The sequence below is a fragment of the Grus americana genome, chromosome 19, assembly GCF_028858705.1.
Source record: "Grus americana isolate bGruAme1 chromosome 19, bGruAme1.mat, whole genome shotgun sequence".
Taxonomy (NCBI): Eukaryota; Metazoa; Chordata; class Aves; order Gruiformes; family Gruidae; genus Grus; species Grus americana.
The window spans coordinates 10,224,778-10,237,744 of record NC_072870.1 but is presented as its reverse complement, the minus strand read 5'-3'; the positions used below and the strand labels follow the sequence as shown (position 1 = coordinate 10,237,744).

Sequence of the window (12,967 nt, the reverse complement as noted above, 5' to 3'; positions counted from 1 at the left end):
AGGTCAGAAATATTTAGGCTTCATACTATCTCTGTAAAGAATCTGTATGCTGCTTTTATTGTATACAGGTTTAAAGTCTTCTAATGAAATATTTTAAACCCCAGCAAAGTATTCTGCATTTTAAGCATAGCTACTTCTGCTAACCTTTTCTGGGCAATGAAAACATCTTGCTTTATCACAAGGGAAATTGGTATAAATACTCAAGAATCCCACGCAATCCCAGAATTGTTCACTGCAGGACTTGCTACCCATTCTGATCAGAAGAGCATTTGTTTCCTTAGAGTGTAATCATTAGAGTCTGTTTCCTGGCACCTATGGTTTCGTGGTAACTGTCCATTTAATGTGCCTGTCCCTAAAACAGGTGTGAGGTAACTCAAATTACTTGAATCCCCTTGTGTAAGGCGAGGCTATGAGTGTGCAAATTGCTGGATACCATGGACCAGATGCTCAAGGGGCAAGAAGCCATCATGTAACTTGCTTGTGTGTTTGGAAGAGTCTGTGTGTGTCATTGCATCATGTGTTAGTTATTGTCTCCCTGTGGAGACAGTAACTCCATGTGGCACTCAGGAAGGCGTTGTAGACTCCCGTGAGCACGCTTACATGTGCATGTCTTGGGGAAAGAGTGCTGAGAGGGGAAATAACCTGCTCTGTGTACATATAATAGCCAGATAAGTGCTGGCAGAAAGGTTACGTTTCAGCTATAACATCTGTCTAAATACATCAACTTAGACCTGATTCTGGGATATTAAGCACGAGGCTGTAAGTGTACAAGATGATGCGTGTTTTCCCGTGTGTTGAACCCATTGTGGAAAAATGGAACGAAGAATTTTGATCTTTGGAAACTAATTTTGAAGTAAAATCTGGCCATGTATGTTAAGATGATACACAAGGTAGGGAAAGTATAAAAAAGCTACAGTCTGAGCTCTGAATATCTTACAGTATAACTTGAAACAAGAGCAGAATGTAGAAACAAGTAGACAAATGGTGTGATTAATCACTGAGCTTTGCAGGTTGACTGGAAGTGTAACCTAAACTCATTGTAGTTTTTCTTAAGTTGCTATTTAAGTTCATATCCCCAGCTGTCCCCTAGTCTGATCAAGTTGGTGTGGTGGCCGGAATGGGTCTTGATTGTTTTTTAAATCGTATATGATCTCTCTTGTTGGTAAACTAGTTCAGGTCTAAATCTAGTAAATCTTTTATGGAGTTTTTTCCCTCCTCCTCCTTCTCCCCTTTTCTTGGGAACTAATGCAGAGCCAAGATCTGCAGCTGTCAAAAGGGCTATATGGTAAGGGACTGCCTTGCAGTATTGTAGCTGTTTGCTGTGTGGGTTTTTTGTTTTAATTAATGAATGATGAAATGTGAACCAAGAACCCGTTAGTTAAACCACTCATTCATGTGGCAACATGAAATCCCTGTTCCTTGTTTTTATGTAGAAATAGAATAGCCTCACCCCCATGTTTTAGGTGGAGCGGCCTCCACCATCCAGGTTTGACTTTTCATAAGAACATGAATTTCCCGCTGACCCCTAAAAAGAGTTACCTACCAGAGCAGTGAATGCTCAATGTATAGCTGCTATGAGAATGTTAGCTCTGACAGTGATATGGAAGCTGTTTTCCAGAGCAACTTACTGGATGCTGGAATTGTTTTGTGAAGCTCTCTGAACATGCATACCATGAAACCCTAGAGAAGAGGGTATGGCTGACCTTAAATGATCTAAATGGATTCCCGTATAATGGATTAGTGTTTTTTACACTCATTTAACTATTTTATTTTTTAAAAAGTTACCAAATAGAATGGGCACAGTTGCTACACTGTGTCTGCTTCTTAGTTCTTCTTTCCTGCTCCTTTGTAGGCTCCACCATGATCAATCACATTGAATTGCATAAGCTAGTAAGTCATATTTAAGTACTGCACAACATTTTCCAGTTTTTATTGATAATGACTTTATTTGATCTATAGAAAACCAGATAAAGTTGAGGTGCATTTGGCATTCTAGTCTTGTCCTAGGGATGTCTTGCTCTAGTTTGCATGATTTTCTTCACCCCCAAGACAAAATATATACGTGTGCCTTTACAAAATGCAGGGTATGTACTTTACTTTGCAGATCTGTGTGTTACAGGTCATGTGAAGGCATGTGTGGATCCATGTAGCTCAAATGAGAAAGTTTGGGGCTCCCTCCCTCCCTTTGGCAGACTGGAGTCTCTGCGCATGCCTCTCTAGTGCTCACTTCTTTGGTAAGGTAGAAAAGTGGTAACAAATCTTTTCTCCTAAAGGTAGAACTTTACCCAGATTTGGTCAATGCATTCTTCTGTTTTACCCCTGGTCTTTAGCTAAGCAAATGCTGTCTAGGATTTGTCTTTTGAGGCTTGAAATTCCACCTTAATGTTTATTTGAAGGATTTAATTCAAGGCCAGAAATTGTGAGTAGCATTCTGCATGTAATTTTAGCTCTTCACCTCTACATTTGCTTACTAGTTCTTGCAGGCTTTTCTCATGCAGAGTGCTCTGGCATAGCCCTAGGCAGACACCTTTTTTCTCTCTTGCCTGTGATTTTGCTAACAGACAAGCAGAGATGAACAGTCATGGCGAAGACTGCCTTATGAGCAGCTTTTAATTTACCATTCATTTTAAATGCAATTATTTGTTTAATTTGCTGTTGAAATACTGTTTTCTTGCCCATGCTTTCCTCTTCTACACAGTGTTGAGGGTGGCATTCTTTCAACAGGTTTGACTGAAATAGTATGTAAAAGCTCCTGAAGAAGGACTTATAAAGGAGTAGTGAAAGTTTTAAAGCCTCAAGTGCTGTCTGTCTAATTTTTCTGCTCACTGCTACCTTCAGTTTTGTCCTCATCCCTCAGATTGAACTGTCTTCAGTCATTCCTGGGTTGTACGAACAGGACATCAGCTTGCATTCGTCGTTAGGCTGCTGTAGAGATGCCCTCTTGTGGCTATAGGACTAGGTTGCCATGAGTTTTGGTGAAAACGTTTGCCACCCCAGCTCAGCCCTGAACGGTTTTAAGTGGCTAAGTTTTAAGTGCTGTATCCTTGCTGAGATTTGTCTCACTTCCTAGCAGCGCTGCCTCGTTGGCAGTGAAAAAAGGAAGTTCTGCAAGTCTTCTCTTTGTACTAACAGACCTTTTAGATAAAACTTTGATTTCAAAAGATCTGGGATTAATCAAACTGGGTTTTTGTTTTGGACTGACTGATAAAAGTAAACTTTTCTTTATTAAAACCAAAAGATATTTTTGTATTCAAAACAGCATGATCCAGAAACATAAATGAAAGACTTGATTTATATGACTTCTGGACACACTTTTGCTCTAAGAAGGCTTTGGGCTTAATCCAATCCAGTCTACTTATATGATGGGTGTTTTTGTTTGTAACTTCAATTACTTTCCTGGCAGCAGCTGAGTTACAAGTAGGTTTTTTCATTGTATTTTAAAAGGTAATAGTAAGCAGATGAGATAGACTACATATTTTGATATATTCTTATACGTAGCTAAATTAGTTTCCTGCTCCTTTAGTACATGACTTCAAACATCTATTTTTCATTTTGTAAGATGCAATGTAATTTTTGCATAGACCTCTATGCAAAACATATATTACTCTGGTTCAAGTCACGACTAAGAAACAGGTACAATTTTTCTGGAAGGAACTACTTTAACACCATTTTTTTGTTTGTTTGGAAAAGAAATATGCAAGCCTCAGACCAAAAGAAATATTCCTGGTCTGTAATTTTTTAGAGACCAAGATTAAGTTCTGTAAATATTTGAGTTTTAATTCGGAACAAAAATAGTATGGCTCACAAAGCGAAGTCTGAGAACTTGGCATTCCAGTTCTGTAATACTAGCCTTTGGCATATCACATCATCTTGCTATCTTGGCTTCCCCGTCTGCTAAGGGGTCACTTGTCTGTCTACTTGCTTTGGGACAGAATTAAAGATTTCAGAGCGCTTTGAAATGCCTAGGAAAAAGCCTACTCAGCTTTCCAGCTTACTGTCTTCTCCCTTTTTTCCTTCCCAGAATTGTAACAGAGGGTGCCATGTAAAGTGATCCTTCCTAGTTTGTCATGTATTCCTCAGCTGCTGTGGATGCTGTGCTCTCCAGCTGGCCGGAGAAAGATATACAGCTGACATGAGTATTCTATCTATGCAGGAGTGCTAAAAAGCATTGACTTAATCTGTGGTGTTCTGCCCTTTAGGGGGAAAAAATAGTTAAAAAAATAGTATCTCATCCTAGTGCCATGGGTTGGCCTTTGCTAGCCTGGAGTTGAAGGATCAGTGAGAATTATTCTTTAAGTGCTCTTTACACAGTACTGTTCTACCAAGCCTTGCCTGCCTGCTTGATTAGTCTGAGTTTGTGGGTTTATGGGAGTGGGCTGATGAAAGATTAACACTGAAGGCAATTTTCCCTTTTCTTTAGGGCAATTGCAGATACTGGTTGTTTCTTTCTAGGCTGAGGAAGGAAGAATCTGGATTTTTCTATATGCCTTGAGCTTCAAATATACTTTGTAGACTTTTTTCTTCCCCTGGGTCAAAGAACAAAAGCTTTATTTTTTTTTTTTTTCAGTTTGTGACATCTAGAGCTTCAATTAGCTTTCAGTAGCTCCAGGATTGTCTGGAGTTGGTCAGTTAGTACCTGATTGTGCTTTAATACTGTTCCATCATACAACTTTGTAAATAAGTTATTGTGTATTTCCTAGAGATTTTTGAGCTTGAATAGATGATGAGTACAGTTGAATTTAAACCTCCTGGAGATTCAATTCTCACTACATTTACAGCAAACTTGGAATGCTGCTTTGACAGAGGTGATGCTACAGGAGATGCTTTGAAAGAATGCATTTTGCCAAAAAATGTGTGTTTAATAAACAGCCTTTGAAGCTGTGAGTCCGTCCTTGAACTAGTCTAGGTCCTGTTCACCATTTGCCTTCAGGAAAAATTACTTTCCTTTTGTGGTATCTAATTTTCTCTCTTTCTGTTTCCCCCTAGTTAAGAAGGATAATAGGGCTGTAGAGATGTGGCTTAGCTGCAAATTTGCACATGGATTTGGCCAAAGATGTGGCCTACTCTTATCAGGTAGTCTGGCAGCCGTTCTAAGGGAAATCGTGGCATGCCAGCTATTAATTTCCACGTCAAGCCCACACCTCAGTGCATAGTTACGCAGTGGCCTTCAGAGGGGCAACGCGTTGTGGAGGAGACACCAAGGTTGGAAGGCTTTCAGTGGCCACTAGGAAGGTTGGGTTCCTGGTTTGGGGTTTGGCCTGTGATTGGTGAGGTGTGGATTCGCTGTGCGTATTCCCGGAATCTCTGTGTGCCCTTTATAACCAATGTGATATTCCCAATTATCCCCATGAGGAGCTGTCCTCCTCTTGGAGGAAGATTTTCTGAAATCAGTATGATGATTACTCAGCTGTTTTCTCAGAGCAGCAGATGGGCATGATGACATGTATGTAGATGAACCAAAATTAAATAGCATCAGGTTATTTTTATCATATGGCACAGTATTTTTAATAAAAAAATGATTCAGTTAGAAACATTTGTCATTTTTCCTAAATGACTATGAACAAACTAGCAAATAAAAGCATAAAAATATTATGCATGTTGGAAATCAATGCTGCCACTGATTCCAAGATGTGGTGGTTGTAAGATGCCAAGCTCTTGTTTATTTTACCTGCTGTGTCCATGACAGGCATGATGTGAAGAACTCTCAGTGCATGAAGACTTTTTGTGGCAATTCATAGACAATAATTGCTGTGCTGGAGCTCCGCTCTTGTGTTACAGTATTTATTTTGATCTTGTTGCCAGCTGGCTTGCTTTGTTGTGAGTCTGTGGAGGGAGAGTGCACCTCTATACAGGCAGGCTTGGCTTTTAATTAGCACTTATTAGAAGCATGTGTTTCTGTCTGCTGCTGCTGCAATGGAGGTGAATTGGTGCTTTAATGAGGATGGACCATCCGTGCCTGCTATGGTGAAGTGGAGTAATTGAGTTGAAGTATTCCCTGTCCTGATTCTGGAAAAGTCTTTTCAACTGGTTGATAGCTTAAGGCAAAGCTAATGGAAGGAAATAGGAAGACAAAAAGCTTATTTATTATCTTTAAAAGGGTGGTGATGGATGTGGAAGAAGGCTACAGGCATGCTTTCTGAAGCCAGCAAAGAGAAAACCTGACAAAACCTTACTCTTAAACTGGAGTTCTTAAGCTTCTGTATGCTTTTCAACTTTGACATTTTAATTAATTTCTACTTTTAAAGCCATGTGTTCTGCACAGAAAAAAATCTAGCCAGTGCTTCCAAATAATAATGTTACTTTTTGTTGCATATCACTATAGGAAAGTATGTATGAACATTAAAAAAAAAAAAAGGAAGATAAGGTGTTAGGGCAACATAATGCCATTCCTCATTTAAAGGCCCAACCTTAGAAAAAGCTTTTGGGTTTTTTTCAAGTATACCTGATAAATGAAATTGAAATAAATTTATATGGAAATGCATTTTTCTGTTGGGAGTGGTTTTTACTTGAGGATGGTTTGGAGGAAGCGCTTGAACCAATAATGTTTTGATTCAAATGTGGTGTTCAGATTCAGTTCGGGCCACCGTTACTGGTGAGGTGACCTCAAACTCATTCACATAGCAAGAAAGATTTAAAAATAGAAAGGTTCACTGCATGAGGCCTTCCAAGGGAGAGGCTTGAGCTCTCATTTTCTCCTTTCCTGCTGGAGCCCAGGCACTACTTGTGTTCCTGTGGCTTCTGTCCAACTTCAAAATTTGGCACATGGTGTTCAGCTGGAAAGACGCTCTAACGCAGCACTATATGACTTTGAAAGTGATGCTAATGCTGTGGGAGGAGGAGGAATGGGAAAAATAAATTAATAGGGGAAAGGCTTCAGTTTCTCCTTTGCCGTCTCCCTTTGTTCCTTCTCTGTGGCACCTGCGTTCACAAATACGTAAGCAGAAGGACATAACTGCATGTTTCTGTATTGCTCAGATGGCTGTGGAGGATCTCAGGTTGTTTTAAAAACAAAAGCAGTTTAGCACCTTAAGTGCGAAAAGGTGTGGGGGTTAGTTTGGGGTTTGTGGTTGGGGTTTTTTTCTTCTATGAGCAGGACTTGTTAAAGGAGCGTGCAGGGCAGCATGCCATCGTGCTGCAGATTGAAGTCTAATGCTGTATATGATATTGGAGAGAAAAAGGGTATTATGTGATCCTCCCCCCAAAACCTCAGCCTAGTTCTGTAGACTGTACCGTGATTCCCTGTGCAAGAGGTAAGGGTTTTGTCTCCAGTCCTTAAACTCTACCGATAACTGGAAAGGCAGATTTTTGCAAGTTTGGTGTGGGTCCCACAAAGTAAGGCTTTACTCCTGTTTAAGGAGAACTTTAGTTGTTCAGATAGGTTTTTAGTTTGGATATTGAGGTTTCACTGTTTTCTAGGCATTAATCTGTTATATTTCCCCTTTTTCTGAAAATCTTAATTTTAAGAGAGTAGAAGACCTCCTATAAACATAGGCTGGTTTGAATGTGTTTTTATTAATATTGCTACATATTAATAAATATTATTGGAAAGTGACAGCAGCAGAACAGTAATTGTGCTGAAATTACTTTGTGTTACTGGTGGTAATTGTTTTTATGGGAACATTTTTCTGTAGTTTCCAAGATTCATATTTTCATGTGTAATGTAACGATTCAAAAAAACTTTCTTCTTTGCTAGGTGATCTTTGGAGCTATGACTTCTACAGTGGTGAATTTGTTGTGTCTCCTGAACCTGACACTAGTGTGCACACAATTGATCCCCAGAAGCACAAATACATTATCCTTGGCAGCGATGGACTGTGGAACATGATCCCCCCTCAAGATGCTATCTCCATGTGCCAGGATCACGAGGAGAAAAAATACTTCACGGTGAGAGCAGTGGCTAGAAGTCATTCTGGAAACTTCATACTTTATTTCCCTAAAAAAATTGCTTAGTCTGGCATGCATGAAAAGGACCTAAGAATGGCATTGTTGTTTAGCCATATTCATAGTTTTGCCACCACATGTAAGTTGCTACAATGTGGCTGATACTGTGCTTGCCTATGCTGTTAAATACCACGCACGTTAACAGTGTTTAAATGATTTGGTTGTCATTTTTGGGAAATTTGACTACCCAGATGGTATCTGTGAGTAATACAGAAGATAACGTGTTCCTTCTCTAAGGAAGTTATACAAAATATTGTCTGAAAATGAAATTTATTTCACATTAAGATGCATGTTGCAATGCAGACAAATGTTTATTGGTTTTTGCATGATTTGTACAAAGTCTGAATTAAATTCTTCTCTGGTTTATTTTACAAAACAGTTGAGAACTTACATAGTGGAGCGTTTGAGCATCAGATAGTAAATAGTCTGTAAACTCTTTGAAAGACTGTTGGAAAGACTGTAGGATGTGTTACAACTAGGCTATTTGTGCAAGTCATTGCATTGGTTTTATGGTGTAAAGCACTCTTATACATGGATTCTACCGTAAACTGATTTAAAAATTATATTTCACTAAGAAGAAAGGTAGATTTCAAATAATATTTCCTCGTGTTTCTGAATGAACTACTTTAGCACACGATATATAGGAATCGGTATCTCGTGCTGTGCCACGTAAGCTCTCCATCTTCCATTTATAAAGTAAAGTTGACTGATTGCTTTTTCTGTCTGTCGTTTTCTTCTAACATAGGGAGAGCACCGACAGTCTTGTGCCAAAATGCTGGTGAACAGAGCGCTAGGCCGGTGGAGGCAACGCATGCTTCGTGCAGATAACACTAGTGCCATTGTAATCTGCATCTCGCCGTTGCAGGATAGCAAAAGCAACTTGGAAAATGAAGAAGAATTGTATCTCAACCTGGCAGAGAGTCCCTGCTATAGCAGCCCTGATACGAATGGCATGACACCCTCCCGCTGCTGTACGCCCCCTGTCAAGGTAACATGCTTTTTCAGTGTTTTAAATGTTCCACTTTGGAGTGCGGAGCCCATTAAATACATATCAGTCTCCCTTTTCTTCCCCTAGTAGTAATTTCTTTTTGTGCAGCTTACCGTGATGTGTAGGATTGGGGCAATGGTGTAGTCAGACCACTGCCAGTGATTGAACTAATACTTTTAGAATCCACCATCCTGTCAACTTAAACCACTATCTAATGTTGCTTTTTGTTTGTTTAACTGCAGTGCACGAGGCAGTATGTATGGCTATATAATAGATTTCAGTTGTAGGACAGTAACTTGACAGCAATTACCTGGCCATATCCTCAATGTTTCCATGTACAAAGCTTTGGAGAAATAGACCAACTTTTAATGATGTTTTTTAAAAGGCTTTGGAACACCAAAGGCAGAGTATGACAGCATGAACTTCTCAGAATTGCTGAATTTAGGGATACAGTGTTTTTGTAACTCTTAATCCTGATCATTTATTAGTAGTTGTTGATCTGTATTCCCTCCTTAATGTAGAAGAAACAATGACTGCAACTCGATGCATACAGATCACACAATTTTGAATGCACTGTTTCTTAAAAGTAAGTTTCCCAAGATCCCCCACAAAATCAGAAACAGGCTATTGAAAGCGAGGAATCACACTGTGGGGGTTGGAGGTTTAAAAAAGAAAAAACCCCAACATGTCCCCTTAGAGGATAAGGTTGGGCTCCAGTTTCTTTTGCTCCCTTGCCATGTACTTGTATAGCTTGCATGGCTGATGAATTGCAGACTGCTTGTGGATATGTTCTTAATCTTGGTGTGGTTTGGTTTGGTTGTGGGGTTTTTTTTAAAGTAACCAATGGGTTAATGTATTCAAACACACAATGTTGTAAGGAATGTTTTCTTTCTGGACTGGGAGATCTTATTATCTTCCTCTGGTTGATTTAATGCTCTTTGTTAGAGGAAAAGACATTATAATACAAGGTCTTTCTTCAGGTTAGAAGTTTTAACCATTAACATAAAGCAGAGCTGTTCAGAAGCTTTTTTTTTTTCTCCAAGAACTGTAGTGTAGTTATGAGTGGATGTTTGATTCCGTAATTACCAGCTGCTCCTGATTTAAGTAACTGTCCTTTGATGTTCTGCAGTATCTTTGGATAACTGTCCTTTGGGCAAAGTAAAAAGAAAGCAAAAATTAGAAAGGGAGTCCTTAACATTCCCTTGGTAGAAACAAGCTGCTAATAAAATGGCAAGCTCAACCTTTCTGTCTCCTTCCCTTCCATCCGGTGGAGCAAAATACATGAAAAGAGCTTAAAATCTAGCAAAGTCTTGAGTAGAGAAAAATTTATTTGAATTCTAAATACTCCTAAACTTTTTAAGTTGTACTGTATGTTTTGTGTATTATGTATTATCAGTACTCATCGAATAAACGTTGAGCTACGTTGACTGCAAAATATCCAGGAGGTAGCACTTCTGGGTAAGGACTTAGTGAAAATATTTTTGTTCCTCAAGATTCCTCCTCCCCATCAAAGTAGATTCAGTGAAGTGCAATGTGTGAATCTAGGTAAGCTGCAGCAGGTGGTCACAAAAAGTGAAGAGATCAACACTTCAGACAACTAATGATATAGGTGTTTGCAATGTAGATAAGGCCTTATTTTTTATTTTGTTTGCTTAATGTGCAAAACTCAGAAGAAAATTTTGAGTGGCTACAGGTCTGCATTGATAATATATGTATAAACTAGTTCTATTTTAATGCAAAAGTTTTCCTCTTCTTGGATTAAAATAGAACTGGTGTCGCCAATTAAAAAATATAGATCCTATTTGCTCAATACCTGTTTTTTATTAAAAGTACTAAGGTAATAAAAGTTTCTGCTTTAATAGCAAGCATCCAACTGTCCTCACAGAGTACCTGTAAATGTCAGAAGAAAAGGAGTATGAGAAGGAAGTTGAAAAGGAGAGAGACAGAAAAAGACCACTGTACTGTCAGAGTAATTTTGAAATACTTCAGGAAAAAAAGCAAACATCTCCAGGCAGATCATAATAAATTAAATGTCTTGGCAATTGTGTCTCCATGTATGTTTTTTGCAAAACAAGAACTTTATGTAGTTATCTGTAAGTATATTTGGTAACTACACCGTCCTGAGTAATATTATCTTTTTCATAGCACGAAGAAGTTTATCAGTTAGTTGAGAGCCACAATGGAAGGAAAAACGTATTTCCATAAACCTTAGTTGTGTAATGTCTGGACTGCAGGCTTTTCGTTTCTTCACGGGATCCTGCTGCATAAAATCCAATGCATGCAGGAGCGCTGTTGGCTCAGTGTTTTCTTTAAAATTAAAATTATGTGAAACATAATTGAGGTATTTGGGACTCTCTCCAAAAACGATTGAATACGTGGTTTCTTATGCCTTGTCTCAGACATTAAGCAGTAGCCTTGTTGCAAAGCACTAGTTTTCTTACAAAGTACAGCCACACAACTGTTTTGGAATATGCATTTTAGAATTTTTTTCTGATGGTGGTAACTTGTGAGAGATCCAGGAAATGCCCTTATCTCACAATCTGTTGTGAGCCTAGTGATGTTCTTAACCTCATAGAAGGGAAAAGCCCCAGTTTGTTGATTACACAAAAGAAAGTGTGGCAATAGATGACAATATCCATTTGCAAAACAATATGTAAATACCTTTATACTAAACTGCAGGTAAAAATATGATCTACATTAGGTAGTTCATTAATCATCTTACAAAATTACTGTTGAGTTTTACTGAAAAGGGATCATTGCAGTTTCTGCAAAGAAATGAGAGGTGGTTCCCCAGGTCAGCCTGAACTCCTGGAGATTGTGGCAGGATTACAGCCCGGAGAGGACAGGTCAGCGAAAAGAAGAGGTGGTGATGGAAAGAATGCTTGCCTCTTGCCTTCGGAGAACTGAAAGAAGCACAGATAGCCTTGACTCTTAACAGCTGCTACCTTCCAAAACAATTAATTTGGAAAAGACCACATCAAAGTTTCTCAATTAAACAGAAGTATTTCTTAATTGCATATCCTTCTGGCAACAATTACTAATACCAAATTAATTCCAGTATTCCTGAGGCCAGTGATAAAATTTGATTGATTATAATGTTGAGAAATGAAATTGGTGATTCATGTTTTATTTTTCTTGTTTTGTTACATCACTCTTTAGCAATCCATCCTCTGACTTCATTTGGCTTCCCAAAGCCTCATCCAACCTCAGCTATGCGTACCGAGCAACAGAGGTTGGCAGTAAGAGCCCATGTTAAGTGACTTGCACAATAAAAACGTAAAACCTAAGTCGTGACTAGAGACAATTTCAAAACTTAAATTGAGCAGATGAAGTAATGTTGCCAGAGTTGCTCTGTGTGTGTCATCTACCTTTCTTATCGGTTCTGCAAGAACCGAGTTGAAGAATAACCTCTAAAATACATCCATAAAGGTGTTCCTTCTTGTTTTGCTATACATAATAAAAGATTATTATCTAAATGGTTTTATCTACACATGGGGAGCAGCAGCAGAGCAGAGGGGAGTGGAAAACCAAGTCTAGATGCTAGAAACAATTCTGATTATTTTCTCTTTTGGAATGCATTTTATTAAACCTTAGTATTAGTTTGGTTTTTTTTTTTTTTCAAAAGTGCTGAGCACTCACAGATCTCTTCTTGAAGGTGAACGGAAGTTGTTCTGGGTTGTGACTTCAAAAGCATCTGTTTATTCATCTGAGATGTTACACTGACTTCAATTCAGCTGTGTGTGCATCTGAGTTTTCAGCCTGTTAGTTTCTTAAGTCATTGTCGTTTGCCTTACATTGATGGTATGTAGAGTAACGTGGCCTTGAAATTTACTTCTGAAGGACTTGCTGGGTAACTAGGGATTTCTTCACAATTAGATCCTTAATAAGATCATAATTCATATCTTCAGGGCACTGCATAAGTACTAATTTTCATAACCCCCCTGTGGATAGTGAAAGCAAGTATTGTCCCCATTTTCCTGTTGGTAAAACTGAGAATGAGGCAAAAACACTTATTAAAGGCTGCAGAAGAGATGAGTA

General features: G+C 38.7%; 1 protein-coding gene across 1 annotated transcript in view; it reads left to right on the top strand.

The window, feature by feature from the left end:
* Positions 1 to 12,967, top strand: part of PPM1D (protein phosphatase, Mg2+/Mn2+ dependent 1D) — a 28,168-nt gene that overhangs the window by 12,889 nt on the left and 2,312 nt on the right. The window contains exons 4-5 of the mRNA XM_054847781.1: positions 7,694 to 7,884; positions 8,687 to 8,929. Of these exons, the coding sequence (XP_054703756.1) occupies positions 7,694 to 7,884; positions 8,687 to 8,929 (434 nt within the window). The remainder of the gene's footprint in view (positions 1 to 7,693; positions 7,885 to 8,686; positions 8,930 to 12,967) is intronic.